Consider the following 23,437-nt stretch of genomic DNA (forward strand, 5'->3'; position numbering starts at 1 on the left):
ATTTTAATATATATTAAATATATATAGAAAATAAACAATTTATATACAGAAAATAAATAATTTCTACTTTTGCGCAAGATGGATAGCTTTCTAAAGCTTATCTCTCAGCAGGTGTGTTGTTGGGGCTTCTTATTTTGAAAAGGTATGCATTTTCTAAACACATGTCTACAAATATTTGAAATACTTTAAGAATGAAACTAGGCAGAACTGCAAATACTCAAACACTATCCAAACCGGAGCTAAACTTCTAAACCCCAGTTTTAGCCACCTAAAGAGAAATGGCCTGTGGAGACCTGAATCTTCAAAACGCCACCTATTACAACAGTCATCCAAATGTTATTTTAAGAACATCCATCACCTCATTCGATTTGATGGAATTAAGCAGGACTGTTCATACCACAATATTTTACTATGTCTAATTTAGATGGACAGATGATTAAGAGACTTCATTCATCATTTAGGGATCTAGTTTGCTCCTGTGAAGTTCGATGTGGTTGCCTGTCCTTTCCTCTCCCACATACTTCATGCCAGTAATACGCCTCTGGAGTAGAAGTTAAGGGGCTCCTGTCTGGGTTTGGTAGCTAAGATACAAGCACACAGGCTTGTGGATTAATGTGGATTAGCATTCAGAAGAAGTTCTGTTTGGATTATAGTGTCATGAAGATACCTGGAGATACCATTTAATGGTATTTAATTATTATTGTTGATAAGACGTGGCTTCCCGTTCTGTGTAAAATGTATAAAAAATTATTTTTACTGAAAACTTGTTCATCTATGGTGTCTCTGTATGTGGCATAAAGAGTGAAAAATAGCTTAGAATAGACAGTTTTTGTAAGATGGTATTTTAATAGGATAGCCAAAAATGGGACTGATCTCATGTATGTGTTTTATAAACAAATAATTTATGTAATGTTCTTTTGCTTCCCTTTTGAGTCTGGTACGGAGGCATTCATGCATGGGTTCTTAGAGTAACAGACATTAGATGAAGTAAATGTGCCCTTGTCTGAATATCGTCTATGCTTGTAAACTTACATATGCTTCTGTTTGCCAACCGTAAAATATATAGATTTTAATTTTTGTCATTTACATGCTCTTGCGTCATACATCAGTAAGACTAGTCAAGTTTAATTCTACACCCATTACTCAGTGGTGGTTTTTAACATAGTCAGTCTTGATTTTAATATTCATCTCACTGGTTTCCAAAGGGGAAGTGAAAGACTGAACTCTCCCTGCAGAATGACAGCTTTGTAACAAGCCTTTCCAGTGCGTGTGAATGAAGACAGCAGCCGTATCTTTACACTCTGCTAAGCCTTAGTGCTTTATAGTATGTCTAGCCTAGTATAAGCACATCCTCTTTGGAACTAGCACAAAGCATAACTAAATCAGAAAACAAATAAATGAAGGATAACGTTATGGGGTTGACCTGAACTCACTAAAGGGAAAAATCCAGAACCACCACTGGAAAGTCCTTGTGTTTCGTGGGAGGTGGTACAGTAGATACTTGAAATATTGCACATAGCTGCTTTTCATCAATCTCCTAAATGTAATGTCAAGTAGCTGTGGTAAATGGGGACTAACTGCTACTGTCTTAGGGGCCTAAAAGTAGCACCAACCCAGGAAATAAAATTTTTTTCCTACAACAGCTTTACCACAATAACTAATCAGTACTGCCTGGCAGGGTACAGAAGAGCACATTGGCAGAATTTATTTGGACTCCCAGAAAGCCTTTGCTAGAGTTCCTCGTAGGAGAGTATATAGGGAAGTGAATAGTCCGGAGATGAAAGGGGAACACTCTTCTGGGGTAGGGACTGACTGGAGACAAAAAACAAGGAGAAGGAATGCAGCGTCAGTTTTCCCCATGGCAAAAGGTTAACAGCAGGAGCCCACAGGTTTTCAGGTTAGACGCATGCGGTACAATCTGAAGTCTCTGTGAAAGGGAATTGTGCGGATAATATACATTTGTTTAGTCCTGTCAAACCTAGGAAATGCAACCAGGACCTTCCAGAACTCAGCAGAGCTAGATGAATGAGCAGTACCGTACCAAGAAAATGAATTGACAGATGTAAAGTAATGCCTGTTGGCAGTGGTAGGAACGATTTGAACTACAAACATCTGCTGTTAGTATTTAAGCAGTGAAAAGAGAGTGTGTGGTGTCCTGGACACGGTGTTCAAAAGGCTTGTTCAGAGTACAGCGATGACATAAACAGGCTTATATATGACAGACTAGAAAACACACTGAAAATTAATAAATGCCTCTGTGTAAGTATTTCACCTTTTCTCTTGAGTCTGTATTCAATTCTAAATAATAATATCAAGGAAGATTAGTTGAAACAGAAGTGGTTTGGAGCTCGCTGAGCAAAATGTTTAGAAGCATTTGATTCAAGGGTTAGGGAATTGATTTTAAAATGGGCTATTAAAATCTTTTTATTCACAGTCCATAATTCATCTGTGGAACTTGCTGCCAGAACACAGTGATGTTAGGGTTTCAGTAGAGTTTTTGTACAAAAAGATTTAATTTGTAAATGTATAATGAGAACACTTACAAGTATGTTATTTAAAATTAAAAGTATGATACGTGAACCACATGCCTGAAGGGATAATATGTTAAGGGCTAAGACAGTAGCGTCTTCTTCTCTAACTATTGTATCCTGTCTTTTTATGTTTCTAAAAATACATACTTCTGCCTGCTGTTAGACACCAGTTACTCACAGTTAGAAAGCCTGCTAGGCAGTTCTGGTATGGCAATTCCTAGTGTGATTGTGATACCCTTAGCTCAGGAGAAAGCTCAAATAGTTAAATGCCCTATATATCTATCTATCTTCAATTTATGAGATACTGCAATTGCCTGTGCTTTTGTGAATGCATCCTTGAATTTAAGGTAGATTATTGTATCACGTATCATCACAATCTGAGCTTTTTAAACAGTCACAATGGGACTAAAGAAAATAATTTTCATGTTGATATTTGTTTCAGTTTGATTCTGAGTTTCTCTAGAGCCATAATCTCGTTAGCGTTCCGACTCCTTTGTAATGCTGATGTGGCCAGCAGAAGTTGGAATAGAATTTTCAGCCTGTTAGAAGGGGGTGTAAGTGGTGTCTCACCTGCCATCATATTTTGCAGAGACAAATGGGGAGAAGAAGCACTTGGCAGTTTGTAGCTGTAGGAGAATATAGGAGAACACTCCTGAGCTAATTCTGCTGTTGAGGATGTGATTGCTTCAGGCAGAGGGTAGGGTAGGATGTTTCTTGGTGTAGTCCTCTCCCTTCTTGATAATCCTGTGTTCTTTACACATGGGCAAGCCTGGCTGAGTGTGCACAGTGTGTGTCACTTTATTATAATATTTCTTGTATTTAAAAATTAATAATCGACTAACTCTTTCAAGTTGTCTGGTTTTTGGATGACACATCTTTCATTTCTCTATGTAGGTTAGTGGTAAAGCATAACACTGACGTGTGGTCAGTGCCAGGACACATCACTATTGTCTTTATTTAAGCTGGATTTCATTACTTTGTCGTAAGACAGGTGTGTCTCAGTGCTACTTGTTGGTATGAATGCCAAGGATCAAAATGGGTTGCTTTTGAACAGTAAACTTGGATCTTGTGGAAATGATAACCATGACATCAGTATGTTCTTGCTAAGTCATGTTGGGTAGGACATACAGTAGAAATCAATATATAGGAATTAGCAACGAAACTGAATTTTGCCTGGCCCTTTATATACAAAGTTATTCCAGCTGTTGTTAATAAAAAATGTTTTATTAATACTAGATTATTAGATGCTAATACAAGATCTGATTTTAGTGTTCATCTGAATAGACATTTGCATTTTACAATAACCTGACTGGACATGAGTCTCTAAGCAATCACGTATTCACAACAGATCATGAGCCACTTCAGAAAGAATAGCCATAATTCGCAAAGTCAAATGAGTCTTTTGAAACTAAAAAACTCAAACTCTGGATTTATTATAGTGGTCATAACTACTGGAATCGACATTGTGAGAGTTTTAGTGTGGTTATTTTATTGGAAGATACACATTACTTCCCAATGCAGTGCCGTTCTGCTGTCAAGCATTATGTTTCCCTGAAGTTCTGTAGGCCACCGTCATCTGTTTTATACTTGTCAGTGTAGGAGGAAAACCTGCCAAACCACAACAGGCCTACGTGATTTCTGTGTTGATTATAAGCTCTGAGTAATTTTATTTTATGGTTTTACAGGGTATAGATCTTAAGGCAACACTTCTGAAAGTGTGCTACTGTGGGACTAAGGTTATAGTTTAATTTTAAAAATTCTGTACCTTTCTGAATTCAGACGGTAGTGTCTGGGGTTGCTCCCTTGCTGCTGCATAATCCTTTGCTCTCACTTCATCTTACTCATGTCTCCTACCCACTTTGCACGTTATTTATGTGTAAGAAAAACAATATAAAATAATATTAATGAATAAACTCTAAGAGGTGTAAAGATATTGGAGGAATAATATAAATTTTTCGCTGCATAAAATGAGATTAACATAATCTGACAAGAAAATGTGATCAGCACTGCTGCTGAAGCAGGGGCTAGACAGTGGTTTTAGGAAAAAACAGTGAAGCTGCTCTGATGGTTGTGAGGTACCCCTCACTGTGTGCGGTGGGTGTTCTTCCCAGCCGTCTCACGGAGAGGTCACTGTGTGAAAAAGTTATAAAACCCAGTGAGGAGTAGCCCTTTTCCCAAATACTGATAATGCACAACGCCTATTTGAATACCAGTTTTAAGGGATAAACAGAAGTCCACTCTGGCTCAATTACCTCAAGTTGCTCTGAGCTGTGTGGATTAGGCAGTTGCACAGCTCTAACGGTCAGAGCTGGGGACTGGCGGTGGGCGGCTGAGTGACTGCTCCCCCAGTGCTGCCGTAGACTTTGAGGAAACCAGACCAGGTCTCTCTTCTGTTTAAATGGCATTAATAATGTCTTGTAAAGTGTTCCAAGACTCTCTAATGAAAGGTGCTTCAATATTTCTCTTGTTAAGATTACTTTAAGGAGTGACATTTATTTCTAATTACAGCTAATTAATTCTTTTGTGAAGCAGTTGGGGAGGAATGTTATAATCTTTAATTTATTTATTAATAGATACCTGACATGACGAGCTGTTTATTTTGAGATAGAGATTCCTGGAAAATTAAGTGGGGTTTTTTATATTTGATACCAGCACTCAGAGTAAGAAGAATAATTACTTGTCAGATTGATGAGTGTTATTTTTGCATGCACTAAGCAAAGAAACAAACCAAAAGCAATGTAGTTCTGTTTTACTTTGCTCTTGTTTAAGGGTATAATTTAGAGGAAATCTTTGTCTTTATGTCCTGATCTACTGCCTTCCCAAAACTAAAACAAATGTGAAGGTGAGCAGGCAAACACCACAATAGATATTTGCTCTCTGGGGGACAGACTTGGAAAGGTGAAAATAATCAGGTGTTTTGTAGCCTCCTTTGGTTTGGGAGGAACGGGGGGCGGGTGGGCAGGAGCATGACTCCTCTGCAGTGGCACACTGCAGCATGTCAGAACATTGCCTGCATCAGACCTTCCCACCTGGAGTATTAAACACAGGAAAGATAGTGATATGAAAGATTTACTGAATCCATTACTAAAAGCCATCAGCCTGTAAATCTCAGAACCAAAAAAACAACCCTTTTTACAGTGAGTCGTAGCTCTAGATTCTTCTTCCTGAGGAGGATTTGGGACATGACATAAATGGTATTGTCAGCTGTTTTTCACCCATGGGTCAAGATAGCCTGAACCTCCTGAACCTGATTTCTAGGAGACATGAAGAATCAATGGTGCCATCTTCCTTTCCGCTGAAGAGATTGGCCTGCTTGCCCTCTTCTGCAGCTTTTGTGTGCAATAGGAGTAATGAATACTATTTAATCAATCAAGCCTTTGAAAAAATAGAGTGCGAAAAAAGCCATTTGGGCTCAAATCATCCTTTGTCTGTAGTGCTGGCTTTTCTCACACCTTGAACGGTCGTCATGAACTTTCTAAATCTTAGGCCAAACGATTCTGTACGTTGAATGAAGGACCACGATTTCAACAGGAATAACATTGCATTTAGCCTAGTGCCTGTCTGTGAAGATCTGTGTAAGGTGTCGCCGTTCGTGTTTCCTGGGCCTGTCCCTCAACAGCAGCAGCGTGATGGTTCAGCTTCTCCAGCCTGGTCCTCATGCTCTACAGAAGCGTGTGGATGCTATGGAAAGGGCCCACTTCAAGGGAAGGTGGCATGTTAGACTGCTTTTCCCTGTCTCATTCCTTCTCTCAGTGGCTCTCAAACAGCTGATATGGAGGAGAGTGGAGCTGTTGCATCCATCACAACTCATGCTTATTTAGTGAGGAAATTATTAAATGCTAAAGACCTCTTGTCAGCATGATACCACTGTCCTACTTTCATATTGCTGATTTATCAACTGCAGGATATGTCAGTCTTCTGTAAAATTCAGCTAACCTTTTGGAATGCTTAGATGTATGAATTAGTTATGAAGGTTAAACTTTCTGAAACACCCTTGTGACTTTATGGTAACCATAGCCACAGACTCTTCATAAGCTCTATCTTCGTTTGAGTTTTGTGGGACACAGCCTTTGGCAAACTCTTAACTTGTCTTGAGTTCCAGTGGACCAGTCTGAGTAGAGCAAAAGGTGTGAAAGAGGGCACAAGAGTGATTTCCTGCTTTTTAATAGCAGTAGAGTTTTCTGCTGGATTTGTATGGATGGCAAAAACGAGAAGATGAATATGTTGTCGTAGCCATCCCTCCATCCCTGATACATCTAGTCCACTGACAAGAAATGCAGGGTTTGAAAGATAGTCAGGTGTTGCCTACTCAACAGGACGTCTTGGGGAGGTCTTGGGACTTGCTGACCTGGCCACTGTCAAACCCGAGGCATTTCTCTGTTACGAAGTTACAAGTTAGTGGAAATTTTACAGGATTCTTAGTGCAGATTTGAAAATCTCTCTCCCTCATCTATTCGAAATCAAAACTCTGTTACATTTACTCCAGGTAGGGAAAAATATATTAAATTCCTTGAAAAAAATTTTGCTTTAGGGCTGAAGGACATGACCAGGGGTCTCAGGAAAAGAGCTTTTTAAACTTGTGCCATGTGTTTGCTTCTTTGCTGTATTTTACAGCAGTCTCAAGACTGCAGGCTGAAGGCTGCAAGCCTGAAACTAGACTCCTAAAATTATAAAAGCTTAAAATAAAGCAAAGGTTAATAGTCGCTGGCTTCTTTCCCACAGGCTCTGCAAGCTTTGATTTCTGGAACGTTAATAGCGTAGGAAAGCATAAGGCTATTGCTGTCATATATTGTCCTTCTTATGGTCAGTGTTACTGCTGTCAAACAAAGCGGCACTTCCTAAAAAATAACACAGCTGAGCTGACAGTTAACCTGAGAAATCCCATTCTACTGTTTCAGACCTTTGGAAGTGCGCTGTTTTGTCCATTAAACAAACTCTTAAATACAGTGTAACCAGCGGAAGAGGGATGTGCAGTGATTCTTGACTGATCTGTGCTGCTTCAGCGGCATAAAAAGAAGGTAAAGGTATTTGCAAAGGTAATTGGACTGCCCTGAACACCCACTCGGTATCGTTTTGCCAACAAGGGTCCCTTTTGCAGGCTGCCCCATGGAGGTCTACTTGAATTGTCCCATTGGAAAGGAAAATAAGGCTTAGAGAACAGCTTCTTTTCAGTCATTTTTGGTAGGCTCATTGGACAGCTGGAGGTAAAGCAGATGAGACCTAATACATCAACTTTGATGGGTACAGAAGTTCGTCAACTTACTGAAAATTTCCAATATTCCTTGGCAAAGTTACATGGGGTAACCCAGTCAAGGCATTTAACTAGGTGTCCTGAGTTGGAGGTTTGAAATAGGGGAACATTGTAGAGTACTGTCACAAACGATCCGTCTTAGCTCTGGGTGAATGACCAACTGGTCCAACACCTGAAGGAACTGAGACAGATACGGTCAGAACTGAAATGGAACTGAAGATCATTCATTTTTAGGTATCCACATGTTTCGCTGTTATTGACTGAGCCTTGTCATCATCACAGTGATTTTTACAATATAGAAACATAAATAGGGAGGGGCTGTTTTTTCAAGTACCCGCTATATTTGAGTGGTTGACCTTGAGGTATTCTTTTATTCCAGGCTGTTTCTAAGCAGTTTAATTAACACCTATACTTCTCCAAACTGAATATTCCTTTGAAAATCCCCTTCTTTCTCTTGCTTACATTAGCATGCAGCACCACTGCAGTCTGTGAGCGAGTGCTACATAGCAGGTGGATTCCACTTTCTGTCCTGCTCCATCTACTGCCTGGCACAGGTTTTCTGTCAGCTTTTGCAGTTCTCCCAGTTACCCTCCCCCTTCAAAGCTGTTAATATGTTCTCCTGAATTCATTCAACAGAATTGGGCTTACAGATTTATGCTGGAAAGAACATGCAGTAGTTGTTTGTTTTTTCTTTGTGCTGCGGATACAGAGAAATGGAAGGGGAAGTATTAAATTGTATAAAACAAGCATTAAATTGAATGAAGGCACAAGTAAGGGGCACAGGCTACAGATACTCAGAAGTGATTTCTGTGAAAATGGGTGTTTTATTTGAAACCTTTTAAAAAGGGAAAGACTCCTTGTTTCCGAGTGTAGATTTGAAATCTTTGATTACATCCTGAAACAGCCCTATTAAATAGATGCAAAGTGTTCTGTGGTACTGAGAAAAAAAAGGATCATGGGTTATTCAGCTGCAATTCTAAGAGAGCCTGTTATAACCATGCATTTTAATTAACCAGATCAGCTGAAGAAATGCTGTCTATACACTGCAGCATAGCTGTCTGCCTTGAAAACTACCCTGTTGATACACAGAGGTCTCCTCTTTGCAAAGGCCATTAAAATATATTTTAAAAAATGCATTTGGGAGAGGCTAAATAATAATTAAGCTAGTGTGGATTTAACCTCAGGCAAATCTGCTTCCTTTTTGCAATTCGGGACATGTCCATTCTGCCATATCTGCATAGTGCCCCAGTAAGGCAGTGGTACAAAACATTCAATTCTTTATAACTGATCAGCATGCTGTTATGGCAGGGCTATAATTTGAGATAACATTTGTTTTCTCATGCAGAACAGTTTTCGAACATTATGTTAATTTTCACTTAAAATTGACAGGATAGGAATCCTGCAGAAGGTACAAGTATTCACAACTGCTTTATTCCATTTTTTTCTTAGTATTTGAGCATGAATGGCTTCACTGTATCTCTTTTACTTGTTATTAGATCAGAGTCTTCTCGACTGGGGGAAGTAATTTAAAATTACTGTGAAAATGTCTCTAACGTTTCTTTGTTGCTGAAAGCTTGCTTGCTGCTGGGGCTGGCGTTGTTAGTAAACAAGGCTTTGCAGGGACAGAACTTGGTAGACTTGGGAAAAATTCAAGGGCAGCTGGTACACTTATATGTAGCTTTTGGATTCTTTTTTTATTTCTGGGAAACAGATAATCAAAAGAGAAGAGGAGCCCAGAGTGGAGGGAAGAAAGGGAGTGGAGTGGGAGAGAGAAATCTGGAAACGAAATCAGAATAGCAATACTTTTCCTTTCTGTGAGAAGTAGGACTGACCTAGGGGAGTGTTAGGAAATCCCCATAATATCTTTCCTTATAGTTATACAGTCATACAGAAAATCCTGCATTCCACAAGGATGGAAATTCATGAATCCTGATGTTGCTAAATTGAAATGATATTTGGAAGTTTTGGTGAACAGGGATACGTTCCTCGGACTCTCCCCCCCCCATCCCACTGCAGTTGTTTACCCTTGTTTCTGTAAACATCTTTCCACTGCTCTTCTGAACTAATTCAAATAGAGTATCTATCCAAAATGATTATAAAAATTGGTAAGCCCAGGCATGCTGTGCAGTCTGCCATTAGTGTTCATATTCCTTATTTGAAAAGCTAATATGCTGAACAGTTGGCCTAAATGCCATTTTAACAACTTCCTCTCCCCTTCTTACGGCCTTACCACCTACACAGTTCGAGAGAGACTCTCTGTTTTGATTCTGAGGCAGAATTTTGGTCCCTGCCAGGTGAACTTTGTTACTGGTTTTGGATAGACATGCTGTTGGATGGCTGAGGGAGGGTTTGGGAATATGGAATTTCAGATGAGCTGCTGGGACAAACAGCAGCTGTTAACCAACAGCTATAACAAACTGTGCAGGTGTCGTCTTGAATTTTGAGTCAACAGCAGATCACGGCTGGCTGGAGTGTCACACTGCGTATTCTGGGGACCCTCAGGTTAGGGAAGAAGGCCATCTCTCTCGGAAATGGCTGTCAAGCCCCACATATGTGTACACACACGGTCACAAACAAACAAGGTTATTTTGGTATCTTTCTGTTAATGTTGGGATGTTGACATAAGTATGGGACACTTTCTTAAGTACATGAACTAGGTGGACATAATGAGTACTTGTCATAAATTCTCACTACAGAGTCTGTATGTAGGAGCATTTTCTTTTCATCATCTCATTAATGAGTTTGAGCCATTAACAGCTCAGACTGCTGAATAAGGATTTACATTTAATTGAAGTCCTCTGTTCTTAGCTGACAAAATGTATTTTACACACTTGATGGATGTAATTAGTGTGATGAGGCTTTAAAAGAAATTGGCTTTGTTAAATTTAGAATTTGCCATGTCAGTTTATACATGAAGCCAAAGCACATGTATCAGTAGTTCTGTGGATTTGGAAAAATGCGTTTTATTACAACTACTGATATATATTGGCGTTTTTAATTTAGGATACTGTTACAGTCCAAATACAGCATGCTATCAGATTTGAGAACAATGCAATCCATTATGTTACGATTTCATGTTATTTTATACTGCTACATGATATTACTTACACGTCAGAACTCAACATTTTATGATATGGCTATGGGCAAACCTGTATCCTTTTGGATAGCAAGGAATCGTTTAAGTCACTGTGCTTTATTAATGTTTCACAAAAACAAACCTCTGTGAGTACTGCTGGACTTCAGTACATGCAAACTAAGGGCAGCTGCGTGCCACTCGGTCACTTTTTGCCCTACAGTGTTACTGCCTTCTGCTCAGCCTGTTGGGCAACAACGTCTCGCTAAAATATTTCAAGGTTTGTCCTAAGAAACTTCATATACACAAATTAATGAAAAAGTAAGAGAATGTTAAGATGCCATAGCTGTGTCTAGGCTTCTTCCGGCTGTAAAATAAACCCTGGATAGAAGTTCAGACTCTGGCTGAAAAGAACTTGTTACTGGCTGTTACATGCAGGCTGCCTCATGGTTTATTGCTTCCCCTGTGGCAAACTGTTTAGTTTTGACACACATATTTTGAAAATAAGCCACCACTTATGCAAAATGTCAAAGGTATAAAGTTTCAATATACAGGATTCCGATTTAGAACAATAGATTTTTTTTTTTTCCCCCTGTGATTGTGACTTATTCACTAAAAAAAATTAGGAACTATTTTTGTGTTGCCAGTGTCACTGGTGATGAATTGGAATATGCTGTCCAACATCGTGTGTGTTTGAAGTAAATCTGTTCTTTAATGAAGGACAAGATACTGGCTAGTAATCGAGCTTCTGAGCTCATACAATAATGCTGCTAGTTTCTGCTGCAGGCCCACAGTTTGTATTAGTAGCATAGCCTGGAAACTGTTGTTAAGGATAAATGAAAGTAGGGAAGACTAAACATTTAGTCCCACAAGTGCAGAGGCTGTTAGTGACAGGTACAGTTAGCCTTAGAGAAGTTCCCGCTGAAGGTTCCTATCCCTGTGTGTTGTGATCCTTTGTTAGAAGGTGGGTAGTAAGTAGATTACACTGTGAGTCACAGGTGTAACATCACATGAAATTAGTTTTTGAATTGGAAATTGCTATTATATGCAGAGAATCTGGATTCAGGATAGTACAGTGTGATTCAGGAGAAGCTGCTATGAAGCAATATAGAATGAAGCCTGCCCTGTTCTGAGGATATGACTCACTACAGATGGCTGGAAGTCTAGTCCTGTGATATCACAGTGGGACGTTACACGTAATAGTGCACCCCTAACAAAACTCTGATGTGCTGCAAGGGTTATTTCACGTCATTCTTTTTTGAAGAGGAAAACATAATCATTTTCTAAAACTTTGGCTGAATAGTTTTCTATAAGATCACTAGGATTGTTATTAGTGAGGAATGTGGGGAATAAACTCATCTGATTATACAAACACACTCCAGAATCTGTAGCTACTTTTTAAACTGAACTATAGGTAACTCTTTATGAGGTCAGTTAATTTTAAGTGTGTGCCAGGGATTAGTGGTGGTACCTTTTGTAGCAGGTCAGAAGGCAATTTCCCAGTATATACCCTTTTTCAATACCCAACATTAATAAGAAACATCTGCCAGCATATGCACATCACTGAGGTGCAACTGCTTCCTTTCCCTTGCATTAAAACTTGCCAAAGTCCCTGGAAAGGTAGTTTTTTAGGCTAGCTTCGTGTAGCTGGTCAGAGCACTTTTTAGACCTTAAAAATAGTCTTATTTGAAATTCAGATTCTGGGGAGAAGGGGAGAAGAGATAATGTTAAGAGCTCAATGATTGCAAGAATTGGGTGGGATGTGACGGTTTAAATTCCCATTTAAAGCTTTGAAAATCTTTCCTATGGTCTGTTATAAAATAAACAGTATAATCTGTAGGAAACTGAAAAATTAGTAACAAGACACTAATTAAGATGAAGTTTAAAGTGTTTTTCTGACTCCAGTTTGCATTTTGTAAACTGTATTCCCTTTTTTATACTTTTATCACCTGCGGCTTTTGCATAACTTAACATGAGCCAAATAGATGCTTCTGCATAATGTTAAAAAGAAAAGGCAAAGAAGAAACAATATATGCTAGAATATCCATTTTAGAATAAGGAATCTGTTTATGATGGTTGTATTTTTGGTGGCTCAGAGATCGTATGACTAATGTATTATTATTGCTTGGTATCTACGCTCTAGCGAAACACATGTTCAGGCTTCATGTTTCCTTCATCTACAGCTACTTTTAATTTTGAGGGCAATGAAGGGAAGAATTACAAATGGCATTGCGATGCCCAGCTTCCATTGGAGATGTTGGTTTGTACCTTTGAACGTTTTGTGCACGTTTCCTCCCCTGACTTACAGCTGAGCCAGGAAAGGGATAGTAATCTCATTATAGTATTTTGAAGTTGATTTGTGAGTTTTGCAGCCATTAAGTGGAAAATGTAAGTGCCTGATCAGAACCATGAGTTCTACAGCACCAATTATAGACACTAGTTAAAGAACTGATATTCAAGCATTCATGAAGTTGTTCCTGACTATAAAGGGAACATGTAAGACCCAACAACTCACCCATGATGTGTCATGAAGCACAAAATAAGCGCCAGGAGAATGTACTCAGGTAGAGTCATGTACATGTTACCAGTTACCAGTATCTCAGCATTCCTCCAGATGTTGAAAATAGTCATACAAGAAAGAAAAAATAGGGAGATGAAATGTATTTTGATTATTCCCCTATCAGCTCAGTCCCACAGCTTCATTATGAGGTTTCTTAGATTATAAGAAGGTATTTTGTCCCTTTCATTGTTAGATGTGAAGTAAGTTAGAGAAGTTTTTTGTTTGATGTTTAAAGATGCCCAGCACCAGACAGTAGCAGTTTTTTAAAAAAACAGATGCTTAAAATCCTTTTAAGAAACGCACAAACATTTATTTAACATTCCAGTTTTGCTTTAGGATGTGATTCGATCTCGTTTAAAACCAGTTGTTTAACTTCGGGACAAGCTGAGTGATCTTCCCTAACCTTTCACATGCAGTCCTTTTCCTGAGTCTGTTCTGTTTTCCATCTCTCAGTTTAACTATGCACATAGAATCATAGAAAGTGCCCTTATAAATGTGAAGTTTTCATACAGTTAGTAGCGGGATATAGTGCTGGTGTAATACATGACAGGTGTAGGAGGGACTGCTGGATTTCAAGTGAGAATAACTAATCAAGGCTGACTTCATGATGACAACTTCTGCAGCTGCTGCCAATATCAGGGTGTTTAGTTGTGATTTTTTTTCTTTCAGCATTAAGTAATTAGGTTCCTGAGAGACCTACCTAGTTAAATGTTTTGTTAGCTTGAAGAAGAAAAGGATTTGCACGCAGAACTGGGCAGATGATTTTCTCAATGGTGTAGTGAAGCAATAAACCTTGTAATGCATTTATGTCCTTGTTTGGATTGAAAGTAGATGAGTAATTAGGATGTTTTATTTTTGTATGTCCTTATGATGTGTTATTAGATCTGGCTGTGCTGCCACAAAACACTTTGAGAATTCACAAGGTTGAACTGTAATTATGAAGTCCTACATGATCTCAATGCTACTGCTAATATTGAAGTAATAGAAATCTAACATGCAGTCAAGAGTGTAAGCTGTGTCATGTAGTCAGGTATTAGTCACGCAGGAATGTAGAAAGTGAATGATTTTAGGGGTTGAAAAGCCACATTTAAGGGCTTTTTGGAGAACTCTTTTTCAAGATTACATCTCCAGTCATTCATTTTCTTGGCAAGCGAAAGAGTTTGAGAAACAGTAAGAAACTCTAAGTAGAGAATGAAATGCTTTGTTTTCTTCGAGAGTTTGGTTGATTTCATTAACGAAGAATCTCAAACTTGTTATTTTTCACATGAATATAAAATACTTCATTAAGCTGCTTAGAAATAAAAAGTTAATAGATAGGGATTAACTGCCTTTTTGTCCCTTCTCAGTAAGCAATGCCCATTCTTACATTAGAATGCTAATGCTATGTTCATGATAGTCTAACAATACGAGCAAGACAAGAATTGTAGGGAGTTGTGATTTCTGTGATGGGTTGGTCAGATAAAAGATACTGCCTACTACTTGCAAATCTCTTTTTCATTATTGCTTTTACGATGTTTGTGCTCATTCTAAATGAGATTTGCAATTTCTCTAGTAGATAAAATGTTGGCTATCAACTCACAGCTAGCCATCCCAGAATGTCTTGAATAAACCCCTTTTTATTACTTTACGACCTCCTTGGTGATCTGTTCATAGCTGTTGAACACAGTTTTTACTTCTTTTGTGCCCTACTGTGTTCCATTCACCATTATGCCAAGAAATAGTTTGGCTATAAGCCTGAGGCTGACATCAAAATCCCATGCGGTACCACTGCGGTAGCACCCATTCTGGAAAGCCTGGACAGGCAACATCTCGTGGGCTGACAGGTGACCTCCAAACACACCTATGTACATCACAAGTTAGAAATGTGAGTGTATTTCATTCAGTGTGGAGTGAAATGAGTTCTTGTGCATCTGCTTAAGGTAAACAGAATCTGTCTGTTGTCAACAGAGCTATAACCCGATTTCACTGGCTGATGCCATTCGCTGAGCTTTAAAATTACCGCCCGTAACATGGGCATAGAGTTGCTCTGAGGCCTAAGGTAGTTGCTGCAGAACATACCAGAGGTTGCTGCACGCAACCTTTGCCCGAGAAAATATGCTGCATATTCATATGCCACTCTTGAGTTTCCAATTGTTTGGCTTTATTATTGCTCGTGAATTTGATCTTTCATCATTTGCTTCTTGTCTCTTCTGTACACTCTGTATTTATGAGATGAAGCTGATACTTTGGTGGTGAGTGCCCTTCCTTTATGATGTCTAATAATATATTTCTCTCATTGTAAAAATAACCTCAGTTTTTCTTTTTTTTTTTTTTTTTAATCATCTGCTGTTAGGAAGTTGAATGACTTGTTTGTAGTCCAAGCTTACTTTTATAGTATCTTAAAAAGTCACTTAGTGGTTTATAAGTAAGAAGTTCTAAATCAGTGGCCGCAGATTTGTCACAGGTCCTATCCTTGCTGATTTACTGTATCCTACTTGCCTTTCACTGACAGTAGTGACTTACACGGTGGATAGATCATTTCTTGCTAGCATTCATCTCTCACTTTCTCCACTCATTGTTCAGGTTATGACTCCTGTATACAGAGGTGAAGTTAAAATTCAGTTGAATACTTAGTGTGGTGAGAGGATTTGGTGCTACTGGCATACGATGCAGAAGAATACAAAGTGAAAAGGCAAACACATCTGTGTGAATTGGTAGACACAATAGATACCTGTGATTAACTAACTAGCCGCTGGATGTCACTACCGTTCCATAGAAATTCATCTAAGAGACTGTTTATCTAGTGTTGAGTGGCAGACTGCAAAGACCATTACCTTGCAGCAAACTGAAAATTTCTAATTGTGTTTGCAGGAATATTGTACATTTATGTTCATTTTGCAATTGAATCTTATATAAAGGTTCACTATTTCATAATAATAATAAAAAAGCATTGCCAAACGTTAAGCTGTGATGACTGTGTCAGTGCAGAGAGTGAGTAATGAAAACCCACCAGCCGGTAGAGAAGCTTGCATTCATTATAGTCAAGCCACTTGTTCTCATTATTATTCTCTTACTCTGCAGTTGCTGGAGGTAATCTCAACACAGTGAATGAACATTACCAGTCTCCTTGAATTTGCTTAGTACATTAGTTTTTTCCCTTTCCCCAAGATGTGCATTCTGTGTGCTTTATTATTCTGAAATACTGCTTGAATACGGCAGGAGCTAGGTTGCTTAGCTGAGAGGCCAAGTAGTCCACTGGCTAGGAGGATGTCTTGGTGTGAGGAGATGGGAATATATTCCTAGTACTTGTGTGATCTCGAGCAAATAACCTCAAATCTGTCATGTTTGTTTGCCGTCTCCTGTCTTCCCTTGTAACCATAGAATGTAAGAGATGGTTGGGAGCTCTTTGTACAGTGGCTGGCAGGGGAAGTCCTGACTAGAGATTTTTGGGGCGCTACAGTAAAATGATCAGTCTTGTTTGGTGATTCCACCTAACATTTGTCTCAATGTTGTTTAAATGAATGTAGGCTGCAAAGCCAATGAAAAGGGCCATGAAAGATACTGCAGTGTTTTGTCTGTGGCTTGAAAAGCTCATGTCTTTGGGTGGGAGCCCGACAACACCATTTATGACTCAGGGAAAGGAATAGAAGGTGTTTTTAAATCCCACCACAAAGTGAAACCCAGAAACCTTCGAAGTGCACTGTTGCACTCCTGAGCCTGGAATAAGCAGGCAGCATCAGCTCCATTATGGGATAGCCAGGCCATTAGAGGCACTCAGTCACATCTCCTTCCTCAAGTTGGTACCTAAAATACTTGTATGAAGGCTTAGGGGTTTCTAAGAGCCAGCACAACTGTTGCACATCCTCTGGGGGTGCCTCGACTTCACCCCAGCAAGGTTTTAACAGTTTTGTGAGGGGCTGGCACCAAAATATCCAAAACCCAAGACAGAGTGGGATCAGAACTGTAGATGCCTGCTGCCCAAACTGGAGAGAAGAGAGCATAAATGTCTTCTCTGGGATCTCTTGAGGCTGTAACTATTTATATGCAGGAAAGGGGCCGCCTGTCACAGGGGCTGGAAGTCGCTGAGCTAAGGCCAGGTGGTTTCCTACCAGATGATTACAATTTGTGACTCTGGTGGCCAAGCCACCCAAACCAAGTCACTTCTCGAGTAGTTAAATTTGACAGGGGGCCACTAAGTTCAGCTTAGTTCATATGGCCTTTGCACAGATGAAAGCATGGGTTTCATAACATGCTGTGAAGCTGGTTGAAAATGTTGTGGGAGTTAACAGCTCAGCTCTCAGGCCTCAGGCTGTGCAGGAAGGGTCAAAGAGTGACACTAGGCATCTTAGTTTGTGTGATCAGACAGTGGTTTCATTAGCAATGTCTACAGCAGCAATTACACGGTCATCTGTGTTTGGTGTGTGCTGGGGAATTGGTCAAAAGTGAATCTGTCCTTTTTCAGGCAATGAATGAATTCGTTGATCTGACCATGTCTGTGCTTGAATATAGACATATGCTGGATTTTCATTATTATTTTTGTTATCCATCTATGATTAATGACATACTGGCTTTTTTTCTTCTTTTGCACCCATAATAAAATATTTTTCAGAGGGAGCTAGTCATAATTTTACAGGTATTGGTTTCTGTAGAAGGTTATGGATTTCTTTCTGAGTATTGCTATGGTTAGAACAGGGCGTTAAAGAAACATAAAAGGAAGCATAAAGTCACTTATATACAACTCAGGCACAATCAGAGTCCATTAAGCAGTTTTAGAAGGTATTTTCAAATAACAAGAATTCTAAATTAATAGTATGAAATTATTTTCTGTTTTCAGTTAGAAGTCCCAAAACTAAATAGCACAATTTTATTTTCTTTTTATATACATATATACAGCTAAACACGCGTGTGCTTAAATGTACGTATGTATATATAAACGTCTGTATGTTTTTGGCCGAATCTTTCTTGTTTTGGCTGTGCCTAATATTAGTCACCGCTGCAGAGATTAAAACCTGTAGAAGTAGAGATGGTTCTTAACATCAAGTTTACAGCAAACTCTAACCCTTCAATACAGAGATAACCAAGACTTGCTGGTAGAAAACTGAATCCCAAAATAGCTAAGATAATACAATGTGTATTGACTTTTTAATAGCAACCTTCAAGGTGCAACTCAGGTTAAAAAATCACAGTCTGCTCAGTGCTGCTAAAGTGTCTCAAGCACTTGCATTATTAATTGTGTGGGATTATCTTTGTACTCAGTAAAACGGGGTCTCAGTGTTGCAGGGTTCGGTATAATCTCAGGCTTCTACTCTCAGATATTTCCTCACTACAGTCCTTGAAAAAGAGAATGGTTTCATTATATGAAAAAAAACCAAAACAAAACCAAACCCATTCAAATGTGTTAGTTCTTTTCAAGAGATGCTTTCTAGCCTTGTTTTCATTGTATCTAGGGTATTTCACGGTGATAGGCTGTGATTAGGTTTTTCCCAGTAAAAATTCAGGACAACATTCTGCTAAGGTTTTGCGTTTTCTCGTCTGCTGCAGTGAAACTGCTATGTAGAAACATTCCCTCCCAAGTGGTTGAAGACGTGCAGTTTACTAAGCCAAATCAAGTTACAAAATAGAAATAATGAAATCACTAACTTGCTTCTATATAGGTGCTGCTGTATTAAGTCAAGAATGAACCACCCTCCCCACGATCCCCCACCCCTTCCTGGTAATCAAAATACAAGAGATGATTTATTTGGAAACACGGGGGATGTTATATTTTTCTGCAACCAACAAAAATACATGACACTGGGGGATGGAGGGCAGGAAGTAGCCAGGTTACAAATCTGTATTTTGTCCAGAACCACTGATGAATGAATGGCTGTGAATTCTTGTAATGTCATTAGGGTTTTGCTAAGGGGGAAAAATAATTTGTCACTGATACCTTTAAGGATTTTTTGGATGCACTCAGATCAGTGAGGAACCAATTTTCTCTGAAAGCTCTCTGCAGTTATGTTATTTCTAAAATGTACACTGTTTGGCTTTGTAAGTAATAAAGCTTTATTTACTTATTAGGGGACAGTGTGCAAAACACATCACAAAACCCTAACAAGCCCAGCCCAGCAAATAAAAAGAAATAGATGAAAACGACAGGTCTAATGGTTTCCTCGGCTACATTAATGTCTTTGACAGTCTTGAAAAGAGAATTTGTAATGAGCGCTGAAACAAATGTGTGCAGGAAGTGGTCTTGCTTTTGCTGCCGCACATTTGGGTTCCTCTGATTGCATCAATAAGGAATTTCTGCTCCTCATTTAATGAATGCCTTTTGACTACTTTCTGAAAGGCAACTGGATGCAAAGGATAAACACTGGCACCTTTTGTATGAAGTCACATAAACAGGTTTCAATTAATACTCATCAGCCCTAGAAACACTGTATCATAATGCAGTACAGTAAATCCCCTTGTACTTTTTTATTTTAAAAGGTTTAGTAAGCCTAGGTTTCCCTCTGCTTTGCTTTTGGTGTGATACCCCGTGTCCTAAGACAGTGCTTTAACTCCCCACTGGCTTTCTGTTACATCTGGTGCTGGGCAGAAATCAGGCATTCTTGCAGAGCTGTTCCTGCACCATCTGTCTCCCCAGACAACTCACAGTTCACACGATGCTACAGTACCTGGGCCTTTACTTCGTTCTTGGTTCAAACAGTGTGTGTCAGAGGGGGTTAGGTTACGGGGGAGGAAGGGGGAAGCTGTGTTGGATTCCCCCCTCCCCCCATTGTTGTCATTTTTCTCCCTAAACAGAGGCACAGTCGCTGCAGGTGCAGTGGGTTACTTATGAAAGAAGTTTTCTATTTAAAAACAAGAGAGACTTTAATGAAATCAGTAGAGGGTTTGTACAATAGGTATTGTATTAAACCAGAGCTCAGGCTTCACATTGATTGCGGTATTTAAATTTCAATGAGTTGATTATGTATGAGAGTAAAATGACCAGTATTATGAATGTACAAAAAAGTGACATGGAAGAGCTGTGCCAGAAAAGTGAGAAAAACGTTCCCTTTATAGTCCCTAGAGTTCAATAAAGCACCACTATTTCCCAGCTTTTAAAAGCTCTTTTATCACAATGGTTCATACCTCACATTCCCTGGAGCCTGATTTGTTATACGTGCAGGGTCCCGTTCCATTCAGCAGCATCTCACTGGTTTCAGTGTTGGTAGGTTTGTAATCTACATAAAATTCCTGTGTGCTTGGAGTCATTTGCTTCAGTGACTGTCTTTTCTTTTTCCTGTGCCTTCGCATGAGAGAGCGCTGCTGCAGCTGCTTCATACTGGCTGGGTACCGCTTCCATGACACATAGATTACCAGCAGGATCACAAGCACAGACAAGAAAAGGGCCACGCTGCCTGCTATGATTTTATGGAAGGAGATGTGTTCCGCGTCGTGCTCGGGTTCGGAGCTCGATTCGGTGGCTCCAATGGTTGGGGGCAGAGGGGGCTTGCTGTCGTGTTTAGGCCTGGTGAGTTTTGGTTTAAATGTTGGCTTTGGGAGAGCTCGTGCTAGTTCAAACCTTTCCGTGGTACTTTTGCCACAGATGCTGTAGTTTTTCACTGCATCGATAACATTCACCCCTTGCAGCTCTTTGGGGCTGGCACAAATGATTGTATTTTCCCTCAGCCCTTTAAAACTTTTAAGCCAGTTTACCAGAGAGCAAATGTTTCTGCTGCATTCCCATATATTCCCAGCAAGGCTGATGTCATTGAGGGATATCCAAGAATCCAAAATTTCTTGACCAATAAATGTGAGCTTGTTCGAATCCAGGTTGAGGCGTTGTAAATTGGGCACACACTGAAAAACACTAGGTCCACTGAAAGCTTCTATTTCATTGCCAGATAAATCAAGTCTTTGTAATGAGCTCCAGGTCCAGGACATAGTTTGTCCTATCACACTGATTTTATTCCACTGTAAATAAAGGTTTTGAAGGCTGACTAGCCTTGGAAAAAGTGCCAGGTTGAGCTTAGAAAATTGGTTGTGCTCCAGATGAAGCTCTTTCAGTCTGATCATGCCTGCAAAGACATTCCTTGCTAAACTTCGGATGCGATTGTAACCCAGGTCCAACAGTTCAAGGTTCCTACAGTCTTGAAATATTCGAACAGGGATGGTTCTTAGGGAATTGGACCGCAAATGTAAACTCAGCAGCTTCCTTAAGCCCCTGAACTGTTCAGATCCCAGAGACTGCAGCTGATTGTATGACAGATCCAAATTCCGGAGATTTGTCACAGGTCTGAAGGTATTATTAAGAAAATAGGAGATTCTGTTGGAACTCAAGATCAACTCTTTTAGTCTGCGTATTCCACTGAAAGCATTTTCGTCAATATTGCTGATGTGGTTATGGTCTAAATAGAGCCAGGTGAGTTGATTAAGACCTTTAAATTGATTGTATTTTAGTTTTTGGAGGCTGTTATATCGAAGGGACAAACCTAAACAACCAGCAGATATACTTGAGGGAATCTCCTGCAATTTCTGAGATTCACAATATACCATTTTGCCTTCACACCTACAGCCCTTAGGGCATCCTCGTTCAGCAGAAGAAAGCATTGTCAGTAATACAGTAGGGGCTATTACCAGAGCTACAGCTGATCCGCTCAGTAGCCTAATTACATTGAAACCTGGAAATAAAAACAACTTAGAAAAGTTATCCCCCCACACATCAGTCATTTCTTTCAATCATGCTAAAATCCTTTATTTCAACAATCATTTAAAAATCCCTAGCTCAACTCAACTACTTTTCACATTGTTTGCTTTACTCGGACTGTTTTAAAAGAATGCCTTTATATTAATACTGCAAAACAGTTGGGTAAAAGGTGTAATCCCTAGGCAATTTAACTGTAACAACAAATCACATCAAGGTAAGTCTATGGAGTAATTAAAGCACAGGCTATGCAGTGGCTACGAACTAGACATTAAAAAAATAACATGAAAAACATACCCATCCTTTGTGTTGTTCAAAGGTCGTCCTTAGGTCTTTTGTTTTTTGCTTAGTGTGCCACAAGCATGGCAGCCCCTGTCAGCTGCACTGTAGTGAGTCAGGGCTCGCTGACACCCAGGAAGAAAAATTGGACCCCTTGGGAGATGGACCGATTTTGGAACATTATTCTTTGCCAGCCATGCAGAACACTCCAAGAATAAATCAATCCCAACACAGCATTCGCAGCAAAATGTCAAATTCTTCCTAGGTAATAGGATCTTCATGGATATTACATTTTTGCATCTTTATGGTTAGGAACCTGGCTTTTAAAATCTCTCTTTACAGGAAAGCATGTTAGATTCCTCCAAGCACCGTTTAGCTATCTGAATTCACACATCTGTATTCCATCGCACAGCAGTTCCCGATCCGGCTAGGAAGCTGCTTTGTAGCACCGAAGGGTGGAATAAGCCCGTGCAAGGAACAAGCTCTGCTCACTTGTGCATACTGTCATTCTGAGAGCTCCGTCCGACTGTTGCTTTGGTTTCGGCGGATGCAGGCTTATGTAAAGCTGCCCCCAGCGGTGAGGAATATTACGGGCATGTGCAGAAATGTCTTCCCTTTATCTTGCAAATGAGTAAGCTCTGCTGGGAAAAGAGTGATTGTTCTGAGTGACTAATAGAAGCCAGTGGTCAGCTTGGATGTAAACTAGCCAGGTGTGCTGAAATAAAGCCGTTTAGTCCCGTTTGCTGTATGTGAAAGCTGTTTTGCATCCTCGAACTTAATAGCTCAGCGTGCCCTGCTGAGACTTTTGTCTGAAGGGCTAACATGACATTTGTAGGACATAGATACAAATTTTCGGTCCTCAGGGTTGCTTTTTGGGTTTTTTTCCCTGCATTAGACATGTGTTCCCATGACCTTTTTGCAATAACTCACTATTTTCTAGTGAAGTATCAGCCCCCTCAGTGTGTCTCCTATCAAGCGTTTCAGCGGGGACACTATATTTTACGACGTGAAAAATGTTTTGGAGCTGACATTTTGCCTTTTTGCTTTTTTCTTCTCTGTTAAAAGGCACAGTGCCAGGAGGTTAGAAGAGAGTATT

At 39.6% G+C, this 23,437-nt stretch overlaps 1 protein-coding gene across 1 annotated transcript in view; it reads right to left on the reverse strand.

The window, feature by feature from the left end:
• Positions 1-22,631, reverse strand: part of LRRTM3 (leucine rich repeat transmembrane neuronal 3) — an 84,983-nt gene extending 62,352 nt beyond the window's left edge. The window contains exons 1-2 of the mRNA XM_010151304.1: positions 22,360-22,631; positions 20,508-22,039 (exon numbers count right to left, since the gene is read on the reverse strand). Of these exons, the coding sequence (XP_010149606.1) occupies positions 20,508-22,039; positions 22,360-22,363 (1,536 nt within the window). The 5' untranslated portion in view covers positions 22,364-22,631. The remainder of the gene's footprint in view (positions 1-20,507; positions 22,040-22,359) is intronic.
• Positions 22,632-23,437: the final 806 nt, after the last annotated feature.

Source organism: Eurypyga helias, unplaced genomic scaffold (genome assembly GCF_000690775.1).
Source record: "Eurypyga helias isolate BGI_N326 unplaced genomic scaffold, ASM69077v1 scaffold4095, whole genome shotgun sequence".
Taxonomy (NCBI): Eukaryota; Metazoa; Chordata; class Aves; order Eurypygiformes; family Eurypygidae; genus Eurypyga; species Eurypyga helias.